We start from the raw sequence: 12526 nt of genomic DNA on the forward strand, positions 1-12526 counted from the left end.
GGAATGAGAGAGAGGAGAGGAAAGGTGCTAGTAAATCTGTATGCGAGAAGATGGATGATCCATCATGTAGCAGCATCCAAGATTTCCCCCCTCTGGGTGTGAATGTGCCTCATTTAAATTGGGCGATCTTGGAACGGACTGTCACTTTCTCAACAGCTCCTTCCATTCATTTTCAGCCAATATAAATGAGTTGCCCATAGATTTCCATATGCTTGATTCCTTTGGATGGGACTCCAGCTCTGCCTAATTTCCTGTGAAGTCCAAAGCTCTGATTTCCCTTAAATGTCTATTGAAGTGGATTTTGGGCAACTTTGATCAAAAGGAATGGGCGTACATGCAGTTTTTCAAGTTTATTACACCCTGTGACCCTTTGCCAAGACCAACATTAAATATGTGTTGCCAATAATGATCTCAGCTCATTCATTCAAAGAAGCAGATTGGGTCAACACCTGACTGTCCCTCACACCTATCTGTTTTTAGAGTGTTTGCTGTAGTTACACCGGTGCAGGTGTTGATGTTGACCCAGGTGTTGCCAACATAAAAGAAATCCACAGTGTTTCATCAAGTCCAGCTTTGTAGTCTGCAACCTTTATTGCTTAAATTAAACCATGAAAGGATGTTAAACTCTTTTTACTTCCCTGACACTCAAGTTGTATCTCAACATGTGTCACCGACAGCTCTGAAAGCGGGGAAGCGGAGCTGCGACTGGATGTGCCGGATTCAATCACCACCTGGGTGACAGAAGCCGTTGGCCTATCTGAGGAGAAGGGGCTGGGCTTAGCAAAGAGAGTGGAGCTTCGTACCTTTAAGCCCTTCTTTGTTGACTTCACGTTGCCCTACAGCTTAATCAGAGGGGAGCAGACCAAAGTTCCCCTCACCGTCTACAACTACCTGCCAATGTGCGCTGAGGTAAGATGATGAATGAGGGGCCAAATGGACAGGAAGCAAACTTGTCCAGCCTTCACAAACAAACTCAACTGAGTTGTAGGGTTGGGGCAGTTTTGGTTTACTAATTTGTCGCAGCTTAAAGGGCCTTATCGGAGCTTTTACATGTTTCAGCTCAGACACTTCAAATTGTGTATAATCCATTGAAATGTCAATTAAAATCTTATTATTATTTTTTTAAGTATATTTTTTGTTTTATTATAGCACAGTGAGATAGACAGGAAAGGGGGAGGCAGAGAGAGGGGGAATTACATGCAGGAAAGGTCTGCCCGACGCAGGATTCGAACCGGGGACGCCTGCGTTGAGGACTGTAGCCTCTACATGGGGCGGCCGCTTTAACCACTGCACCACGCACCGCCCCATTAAAATCTTATTTTTCACAAAAAAAATAACAGAGATGAGTTATGACTGTTTTGTAAAGTTGTACCGTACAGCTGCTTTTCAGAAAAATGAATATGTGCTGCTGACTCCACTGTGAGTAATCTCAGCAGGTTGTAGATGATGTTCTTGTTGTGGCAACAGATAGAAATAGATATTATACTTACAGCACTGAAGATTTGTTGATGTCCACTCACTTTTACGTCATTTCACTTGTGACACTTTTGACCCAGGGTAACATCTGGCAGGATAGTGTTAAACTGTGTGTGCGTTACAGTGGTCCTAGAGTGTTATTGGCCATTGTCAGTTGAAAGGAAACAGTTAGCAACTCCCAATGTGTCGCAGGAGACACATTCAGAGTCAACATCCTTCCTGGAGCAAGAAGCAAAGTAGTACATGGTAAACAGACCATTTGAAATTGGCAGAAAGGGTGTTGAAAATGATAAGGAAAAGGTCTTCAAGTTGGAAAAATGGGATATAGTATGTGGCATTAATAGAGTGGACAGTAGTAGAAGAAGAATATAAAATAATATTAAATATTAAAGTAAGTTTAAGAGTTTCTTTTTAGGTTTGTTAAGTACAAAGGTGTTGGAAATAAAGATTGTGGATCACAGAGAAGACTGAGCATCTTTGTTGGGGCTAAAACATCCACACCACTGTTTTTATTTATTTTGTATTAAGCAAAATCGGTGTGGTCGAAACATAGTGAAGAATGAAGCTAAAGGGTTGTTGATTAGATAACTGTAGGTAAGAGGTACTGGAAACTGTGTTCAAAGGAAGCGCAGGTTTGTAATGTGAAGATGTGAGATTAGCCCAGAAGTATGTTTCAGCACTCACTTTGAAGAGCCTTCTGAGCTCTATCTTGGCCTTAAATGGGTCCATCCTGCGCTCCACACAGATGACATCATGATGTTTGCAGATGAGCCTGTTAAATGGCTTGTGCGTGTGCTGCCCTGATGTCATGTTAGGTGAATATGCAAACCAGAATAGCCCTTCTTTTGATGTCCAGCCTAACAACATGTGATTCCTATATTTTCTGCGGTGTTATTTACGACTTGTGGATAAAGAACAGTTAAAAGATCCCTCTGCTTTACTGAGCCCTCTGTGAAAATTGGACGATGAGTGGAACTTAATCCTTCAGGGAGCTTGAGAAGCATGAGTCAGTCAGCATGGAAAATTCACAATGTGATTTAAAAATTCTCCCTTGCTTTCAGAGCTTTGAGGGGAACACGCTATATGAGGGAGGGGGGTGCCTGGCAGAGATGATGTCACTGTAGCCCTGTCAGACTCTCCTCTCCTCTCCTCTCCTCTCCTCTCCTCTCCTCTCCTCTCCTCTCCTCTCCTCTCCTCTCCTCTCCTCTCCTCTCCTCTCCTCTCCTCTCCTCTCCTCTCCTCTCCTCTCTCACAGGTTCATGTTAAAGTATCAATTCCAAAGGGCATCAAGTTTGTTGGCCATCCTGGAAGGCACCACCTTACCAGGAAGAAGTGTGTCGCACCAGGAGAGGCTACTCCCACATCGATTGTTTTGTCTTTCTCTGAACTGGGATCTGCTAACATCACAGGTACCCCAGCAAAATGAACAGTTATTCACGATATTTGTCACCTTTTGTATTGAGTGGAAAAAATACTTCTCTGCAGCTATGATTGCTTATTTTGTCTCTATGTCATGCAAAGAAGTAAACAAACAATATGTCCCAAATTTCTTTGTTTTAGCTTTAAAGAGAATGGCACGGCTCAGTGTTTGTTGTGAATGAACAATTGTTCATGTAAACAATTCAGATTAGTGCATTCTGCATGGCGAAAGTAGCATTATTTGAATTCTTAAGTGGTGTGGCACTTTGACCAGGCCGTCGGTCCCCTCAGTGTGATGCCTTACAAAGAGCCAAGCCTTTGACTCAGGAGAGCTCTGCTGGCCAAGGAGCTGAGCTGTGTGTGATCTGGTCACCCACCCAGAGTTACAAACAGTCCACTCCAAAGCGCATGTGAGAACAAAGCAGGCCGGCAGTGGGGGAGCAAACCAGAGCCGTGCTGTGGCACTGAGTGGCATGTTGATGAGTTTGCAGGTCACTGGCGGTCAATGGGCCCCCCATGGCCCCACTCCTAGTCCCCTGGCCCCTTGTGTTTCCCTCTCAGTACACACACACAAAGAGACGCCATTGGCACAGGGCCACATTTCCAATGTGCTCCTCAGCAAGAGAACTGGGAGTCCTCTTACAGACGTGTTTGTCCCGTGTAATGTATGTTATGAGCGATGACCACAAAGACAGTAGAGACGAGGCCTCGTGACTTCACAATCATGTTTTAAGGAAAACCCTAAATAATTTCACTTTTAATTATAATTTGTTGCCATGGTGATATTTTCATCCACCTATAAAAAGTGACTTATACAGCCTGTGCTATTAGATGGATGCTCCTTCAGATTCAAATTGGCAAATATGGAAACATTAGTGCACAATCGTCTCCAGCTGAAATGGAGGTTTGAAATCTCCAGTAACATTGTCAACCATTGTGTGTCAAGAAGCTAGCAAGTGGCTTGCGCTGACACTCCACAGACACTCAAACACAATCAAATTTGGTGATACTGTTCCATGACAGAAATGAAAGAAGGAACACTGATTCTGTTCTGCGTTGCCCGATAGCTCGTGCCATTGCCTATAGTGAACCAAGCTGCTGCTCAGATGGACTCCAGACAGGGAAAACAAGCAACGATGTGGAGGAAAGAAGGATCCCAACGGGCCTGGACTATGTTCGCAGGACAGTCCTAGTGGAGGTATGAGGGCTGATGTTGATCAATGTCATTTGCTTTATGTATTTTATTTAAAGATTAAAGTTTAAAGTTAGAATTTATTTCCCTTATTCCCTTAATGTATGTCACTTGTCCTTGCTTATCCTCATTCTTTCTCTTCTCCTCATCCTCCTTACAGCCAGAAGGCCTGCCTAGAGAATACACATACAGTGTCTTCTTCTGTCCCAATGGTCAGTGCAGACACAGTCTTCTATCATATATTGATATAGTATTGCACAGTTGGCTACATTTTAATAACCCTGTGTGCCTGAGTCTATTTTGTATTTCCATTGTCAGAGAGGATCCACATTTCCACTCCCAACAAATATGAGTATCAGTATGTGAAAAAGCCGGCCAGGATGAACCAGTTCCAGGTTGCAGTGAAGACCCACAACGATGCCCATTTTGCTCTCTCTGCCAGCCCCCACGACAGTGCAGAGATGCTAGAGATCGTACTTGGGGGAAGGCAAAACACTCGTTCCTGGATATCCTTGGGCAAGATGGGCGAGCCCCTGGTCAGTGCTTCCACACCAGGCATCCTTTCCTGGGACGAGTTCCGAAGTTTCTGGATCAGTTGGAAAGGAGGCGTGGTACAGGTAAGAAAATAAAGGGACTGTAGAGGAAAATATTCTCCTCAAAGTGTAGAAACATATAAAGGTTTTGCACCAACAAGTGCAGCAGATTTGTGTTAGATCATAAGTGGACTCTCTGACAGAAAAAGAGGAGGGTGAAAAACACTCAGCAGGCCATGGGGTCTGTGTGTTAGGAGGACTGGCGCCACTTTTACTGGCGTGCCTTCCGGTAAGGTCACGCTTAACGGGCTGATGTCACTGAGGACACTCGTTGATCCATGGCCTGGTGCTCGCATGGCCCTCTCTGGCTGGCACGCTGCCTCCCGGCCCCAGCCCTGGCATTAGCTTTGCACCATTCACCAAAGGCAGCAATTAAAAGCCTGCAGAAGAGCAATGCACATTACAGTCCAATAGGATTCATTTATTTTCTTGGGGACGATGGCATTTTAGGGTTAATGAGCTGTGGGGCTTGGCCATGCATGGTCTTTGGTTTAATGTGATTATGAAGTTAAACTCCAGTACCAGGGAGGAAATGCTCTCTACATGGGTCTGTTTGTATGTTTGTGTTTGTGATTGTGTGTGGGAGGTGAGTGAATCACACTGGCGTCACTAACACTTGGCAGAGGGACGTTATTAGTGCTCAGTGTGAGGGAGTCCAAAAACAGCACCAGTTGCTTTCTAAAGTGGGTTCACTGATTCGTAATGTTTTCTTGTTGACTGCTGTCTGTTTGTGTACAGTTCTACTTGTGTTCTGATCCTTACAGGGTGCAGCTGTGGCATCACAATTGAATACAAACAAAACAATATGATGGGCTTTTAATTACAAATGTTTATTTCTCCAGAGGTGTTTTTTGCTTTAGCCTGTCTGCATTACTCTCTTCAGGTCGGACATGGTTTACATCCATCCAATGAGTCAGTGATCCTCCACTGGGCAGGCCAGATCCCTGGACAGGTTTGACTCTTTTATGACATTTATACACTACTTTACTTTACTTTCTGTTTGTTTTTGTTTTTTTTGTTTGTAATGTTTATTTTGAATATGAACATAGTAAAAGGCTTCCTGATTTGCTACTAAGCAAATTATTATCCAGCACAATATAAAGTGAACACTGAGGAAGCAAAAAAAAGAAAAAATAAGGAAAATAAGTGACATTCGAAAAGGAGTGAGGAGAAGCATAGCTTGTTAGCTCTCACCCCTATGTCTAGTTAAAATATACATGCATATCAACACATATACACATACTACACATATACACACGCATACATGTACATACATACATACATCATCACCATGCCGTATCAATTAAGGAGTAATGCAATAGTCATTAATGATAACTATCCATTGTACCTGCTAAGCACCATATCTTTGTACATTTTCATAAACCGGCTGATATTTGGACTTTGCCTGAGGTCTTCAGTTAGATTGTTCCATAATTTGACACCAGTGACAGATATACAGAAACCTTTCAGAATTGTTCTTGTTTTTAAGATTTTGAATTTATGTTCCCCTCTCAGTTGATAACTTCCCTCCCGATTCCTAAATAAATTTTGAATATTTTCTGGTAATTGTCTATTTTGTGCCTGTAACTTCCCTTCATGTGATTGAGATAATGATCTGTTTGTTTGTCCATCCAGGTGCGCCACATTGGCTTCTCAACAGGCTGGGGCTCAGTCGGAGAATTTAAGATCTGGAGGAAAGAGGACTCTGATGAGAACCACAACGAGGCCTTCACTCTGGGGGTCCCTCACAACATGGTTCCGGGATCTGAGAAGGCCACTGCATTTATGATTGGTATTATTTCTCTGTTCTGAGACACACTGACTATTATTCCCATCATTTGCTGTCTTTGAATGGAACTAAAATCCAGTTTGTTGTGTCTGTGTGTGTCTCTGTGCACCTGCATCAGGTGATGTCATGGGGCCAACTCTAAATAACCTTGACAAGCTGTTGCGGCTGCCCTTTGGATGCGGGGAGCAGAACATGATCCACTTTGCCCCTAATGTCTTTGTTCTCAAGTACCTACAGAAGACGAGGCAGCTCAGCCCTGAGGTTGAGAATGAAGCAACCGACTATTTACTGCAAGGTAAAGGAAATACGACCTGAGAGCATTCAGGTTTTCATATTACACTCTACCCTTAAAATGTAGGCCTACTGTTACGCAAATGTATCCTTGTGGATTATACACGATTCCCATACACACACACAAACACTTTCTGTTGCTCTTTATTTCTTATTCTGTGTTTGGGACACTTAACTATTGATCACTTGTAATTTAAACAAATTGTCTATAGTCTGTGAGTGATTTGTTTTCCTTGTTTTTCCACCATACTTTGGATATTTGGATTTGATTGCAAGCAAAATAGTTTGAAAGTTGAATATTTGCTGTAAATCGTATTTATTTGAAGCTCAGTATGAGTCGTGCTAATTGAGATATCAGATGACATGTTTACCCAAAGATACGCTGCATTCCCAAATCCCTGCCGCTAACACTTAGCTAGCAGCAGTTAGCTAGCAGCTGTTTGAGCAGAGGAACCAAGAGCGTCAATGAAACTCTCAGATTGTGCCATGATTCTCAACGAGTAAAACCCCCTCTTAGCCCAGCTGTGCACCAAGTGGGTTCATGCCGAGAGGAAGGAATGTCCTCTAATTGCTGGCACAGTGTATACTGTTGTTGGGTTTTCTGGAAACTATTGGAGTCAAGTTTACCTTGGATAATGGATTTTGTTTGTGGAAGTGTGGATTTCTTGACAGAGGAGTCTTGGCCTGGCTGGAACTCAATACTCCAGATCATGGATCGGAAAGAAGCTGGATGTTTTTACTCAGTTACCCAGACCAGGCTTTCCTCCACCCCCTCTGTTTTCTCCACTTACCCATTGTAAAGATGGCTCACCTTCAGAAACTTTCACTAGACTTTTCCTAGTGTGCTATACAAGGGGCAGGCCACCCCGTGGAGTCGTGCTCATGCCTCAAATGGCAAAAGTCGAAGAGTTATTATTTATCATCCAGGTATTGGGAATAAAACTGTTAAGCTGACCTCAAGTTGACAGAATTGACTAATCCAAAACACTCATGGAGCAAATTTCTAAAGTAGAAATTCATAAAATATGGGAACAAATGCATTATTATTTCCATATTAGCCATATTGTTTTGTTTAAGTGGCTTGTGCTTGAATCGCCATCTTTGATCACAGCGTGGAGCACCTGGACACCTTTGTATAGTTAGTCTGTTATAATTGCATAATCACAATGATGAACACAAAGTGCTTCATCGTGTGCACAACAACAACAAGGCCATATATTTAGGTGCAGCTCAATGCAATGAAATGAGAACGAAGTTCACTAAGTTTCTCATCATTTGCATTCAGTTTATTGCATCTCTGTTCCTATGTTTGCACTTATAAAAATACCGACCCAAAGTGTGCAGCCTTTGGTGCTTCATTCTTCAGCCCAGGAGGTTGCCTCTTAGTATCTCATCATTCTTTTCCTGCAGTTAGTGTATATTTATCCCATAACACACAGAGTGCAAGAATTGTTTGGAATGTTTTTTTACTCTATTATTTTAACCCAGTGTCTGGGGTAATGGATGAAAAAATATGTTGAGCTGAATTGCCTACAGTCTTTGCAGGGTCTCTAAAATCTGACAAAGTGTATAAACGATTTAGGTAATTTCTCATTTCCTTTTTTTTTTAAACTATTCTTGCTCTTCAATCACCTCTCCTATTCATTATTCTTATCCAGGCTACCAGAGACAACTTACCTACAAACGGCAGGATGGATCCTACAGTGCCTTTGGAGAGAGGGATTCCTCTGGTAGCATGTGGTAAGTCATTGTCGGGGTAACCGTTCAAGTTTACACGACTCATACCAGCCAACTACGTTTAGCTGTAGTCACATTCTTCAACTTTAACTAGGACATAGACTACAAGCCAAGGCAATGAAGTTTTTATCAGCATCTCAGTACGCTGTGCTCAAATGAATCTATTCATGTTGGTGTGTTTAATTCACTGGTGAGTTTTTATTTCATGTTTACACTCCCTGGGGGTAGGCAGGCAGACAGAATCATCTCATAATATTTATAAAACTGAAATCAATGCTCTCAATGGGGAACTCCACTGCTTGGATTTTAAGGCCCATGCACAATGTGCATACCTTGGGTTGATTTATGAGCTGAGGTGGGTATTATGATATTTAATAGAGCTAATACTGTGAAACAGCAGGTTACATAAACGGCAGAGAATCGTAAACAAACTGCATAATTGGATCCCTGAGGTAGGAAAAGCTGTCAAGATTTATTTTCAGTTAATCAGGGTTCATATCCGTCTCACTGAGTGGACCCATGCTGTTTTGGCCCCACAGACATGCTCTTAATGCCACTATTGGAGACACTGTTGTAAGTTGTCTGGAGCCACTTCACCAAATGGCTCTCTGCTCTTTTTTTGACATGGCCTACAAAATGTGAAAAGAGGTAGTGCATGCCTCTTAATGACTCACTACCTGGGTGTAATTGGTAACATTAAACTGCCATGGAAACCTTGAACTCTTCCCCCGATGACTGTGTGAGAGGATATGAGGATGTAACAAGCAGTGGTTTGGAGTTTTCCTTGGCGCCCGGGGCAACAAGTGTGGGTTGTGGGCACAACACAGATGGTGAACCTTCAGTAAACCTGCATCAGACACTTTATGAATCCATCAGCAACATGTTTGCATCCAAAACAAGCCCAGCTTTTGTTTTGGTTCCAGAGTTCACAAGTAGAGCAGCACATTTACTGCCTGCTTAAAAGCTCCTGTAATGCAGTGTTAATGTATTCCAGCTTGTAAAAATGTATCTGAGAGGAAATTGACAGGATGTGTCGAAAAGATTGAACATAATGACAAGGGCTGGCAGTAATTGTTCGGTGTACAGTGCTGGCCATCTCTGCTGCAAAGGCTACTAAGAGTGCACAGAGTGGGCTGAAAGTTCACTGGCTTGATGTAATTCAGGAGCAGGCAGACACTAACTAATAATGGGAGTTATAGAGTAGGTCCTCATCCCCACGCCCCCTTTTATGTTGGTTTGAATGAAAACCGACGGCCATTCTGCAGACATAGCAATGCAGACTGAAGGGAACGTCGTGGTTGGGTGTGTATTTGTGCATACAGTACATAGGTTATTGCCCTTCTTGTGAAAAGCTTTTTTTTATTTACTGTTTACTTCCTTATCCCCAACTGTAGCACTTTAAACCCCATAATTTACAGTAAACCTAATCCTAATTACTTTATTTTTGAAAGTATCGATTACATTTTTGGATTAACTGGTCGTTTCATCTTCTGCTATTATCCTAATAAGCTTTTTACACACAAACAACATCCCAGCCCCAGGTGAATAAACTCTATCACTGCACCTAAAGACAAAAAGGAAGGATTGTATGTTCTTCCATATTATCCAACAGAGAAATATGTGGTCAAAACTAAAAAAAAAACTAACATTTAACAAACTTGTTAAGTTTTGCTCCTTCTTTATATGATTATCTTTAAGAGTGGGGCAGTATATTTTTTCATTTTCTCTGAAGTCTCAGTCCTGGGCTCTCTACATGTTGAGGCTGGCATGGCATTTGTGTCTGCCCAAAGACTGATCTGACAGCATTAGCGGGGTTGGGGGCTGAATACCAGAGATTGAAAGAACTGATATCTGCTGCAGTATTAACCTAATATCTATTTCCAGTCCTGTGCCAAACTGAAAAAAGCCACTGTGTCTTCCTTTCTTTTGGTATCGCCTGGCTATAGAGATGCATTCCTAAAACTAAAGCTCTCTGCGTGTTCTCTAAAAATATCATCATCTAAATGTGTCACTAAGCAATTTGGAAACATAAACACATCCACCAAAGGATCAGCCACATTCTACTAATGTTTTGATTTTATTTCCCCATTTTGGTTACAATAGTAGCATAAGTAGCACCTGATCCATGATGTCATCCCTAACTCTAACCCCTTGTTAGTAATACATTGTCGTAATGCACCTCTGGGTGCTTTCTGAAACAACACATCAGCAACGTCTTGATAGTTGAATGCAAAAAAAGAAACAGGAGTCGGGAACACTTTCTCAAAGTCCAACTCATAACATTCCCCTTTAAGCTTATCAACCTAGGCTTTATCATGGAGCACAAAATACTTCAGATCTCCCCTTTGAAGTGTGGAGCTGGATATGGGTAGCTCAGAGAGGGGATCTGGGAATGAGAAGTAAGAAAACGGGAGAAAGAAGAGATGGCGGGGTGTGTGTGTGTGTGTGTGTGTGGGGGGGGGGGGGGGTCTGGAGAGCATGACCCCAGTCAGAGGCCGAGTGGTGGAAGTAAGCCTGTCTATTGCTTCCTTCCTTCCCCAAACTAAATCATATTTACACTTTCCAGTACCTTTCCTTGGGGCCCGACATTTAAAGCCTGTGACACGATATTACTTAACATTATAAAAATTCCAACAGGCTTGCGGCTTCATCCCTATTTTTGTCTCTGGGGAGGAATAACATCCAGGTTTCAGCCAGGGAAGATTTAATGTTTTGCTTTATGAGAGCAAAGTTCTTTTTTTCCTACTCATCTCCCCTGGTGCTCTAACTTGGATCGCGCACTTACTTACGAGCTGCGTTGAGAAACCAGAGCATGACCTGTTTGTTTATTTCTTCATTTCCATCTTGTGTTTCTGTCTTTTTATGGCAAGCAGCTTTGCCTCATCCTATAAGTGCATTGTAGTCAGGAGTGCTGTAATGGAATGTCTTGCTGTCACTGAGGAGTTGTTGTTCAAAGACAGCAGCCTTCGACCACTACCAGGAGGTCTGTTGTTTATGGATGAGTGTGTGTTTATTAGCTCAGCCTCGTCCCCTAGGGCTGACCTTGGCCTTTCCCCGTGATTCCCCTGGTTCTTCTCTACCGTGGCCCACTAAAACCATGCCTCATAAACTTTCAGTTGCACTCCCAGGCCAGCCAGATTCACAACCTTCGTCCCTGGGATCCGTGTTTGTATAAGTTGCGGAATGCTTTTGGGGAATCTCCAACTCACATGCAGAAACATACTTGATTGGCCCGTGTGAGATTTCACATCCTCAAGAGCACAGCTGCCGTATCCTGTAGCGGTGATCAAACCCTGCCGCACCCATCTCCTCCCCTCCTCCCTTCCTCTCTTTTTTTCCCCATTTCATCAGATCTGTCTATACATACCAGTGCTCTTGACAAAAACATCCCTCCATCTAAACCTAACACTATCGCCCCCACCCCCCCATCTGTTGACAGACTTGAAAGAGTGTGTTTGGTTGAAAAATCCTTGTCACTCCGTTGCTTTCAAACTCTTGATATTTAAGTATTTTTCAGGATGTGCCAGCGCATGGTTTAAAGAATCTTTGACTGTCACTCCTTTGTCTACCTCACCCCCCACCCCCCTCCACCTCTCTTTCCTCTAGGTTGACAGCGTTTGTGCTCAAGTCCTTTGCTCAGTCTCGAGGTTTCATCTTCATTGACCCAGAGGAGCTTCGAGCGGCCAAGTCCTGGCTCATCAAGCATCAGCGCGATGATGGCTCCTTCCCTGCCATGGGACGCATCCTCAACAAGGACCTGCAGGTAGGCCGGTGTCTAATTGGATGGAAATCTTGTTTTTCTCTTGTTTTTTTCAAAGATTCTTTAACTTAATTGTATGAACCTGGCTGCATATCACTGGATATTTATGTTTCCTGTGTGTACTGTCAGACATATACACTCAGTACAAGTGAGGGCTGAGATGTTGTTTACAAAGTTTCCTTATCCGGGGAAGCCACTTTTAAACTGCCTTGCAATTTACATGGTTTCATTAAATGAATGTTAATGTTTGGATGAAATATTCTAAAGAC

General features: G+C 42.8%; 1 protein-coding gene across 1 annotated transcript in view; it reads left to right on the forward strand.

The window, feature by feature from the left end:
* The window catches only part of cpamd8 (C3 and PZP like alpha-2-macroglobulin domain containing 8), a 40538-nt gene that overhangs the window by 11522 nt on the left and 16490 nt on the right, over positions 1–12526 (forward strand). The window contains exons 20-29 of the mRNA XM_083969847.1: positions 678–909; positions 2732–2885; positions 3963–4093; positions 4248–4299; positions 4406–4704; positions 5564–5632; positions 6316–6472; positions 6588–6764; positions 8419–8500; positions 12104–12260. Of these exons, the coding sequence (XP_083825973.1) occupies positions 678–909; positions 2732–2885; positions 3963–4093; positions 4248–4299; positions 4406–4704; positions 5564–5632; positions 6316–6472; positions 6588–6764; positions 8419–8500; positions 12104–12260 (1510 nt within the window). The remainder of the gene's footprint in view (positions 1–677; positions 910–2731; positions 2886–3962; positions 4094–4247; positions 4300–4405; positions 4705–5563; positions 5633–6315; positions 6473–6587; positions 6765–8418; positions 8501–12103; positions 12261–12526) is intronic.

The sequence above is a fragment of the Trachurus trachurus genome (genome assembly GCF_905171665.1).
Source record: "Trachurus trachurus genome assembly, chromosome: 4".
Classification (NCBI taxonomy): domain Eukaryota; kingdom Metazoa; phylum Chordata; class Actinopteri; order Carangiformes; family Carangidae; genus Trachurus; species Trachurus trachurus.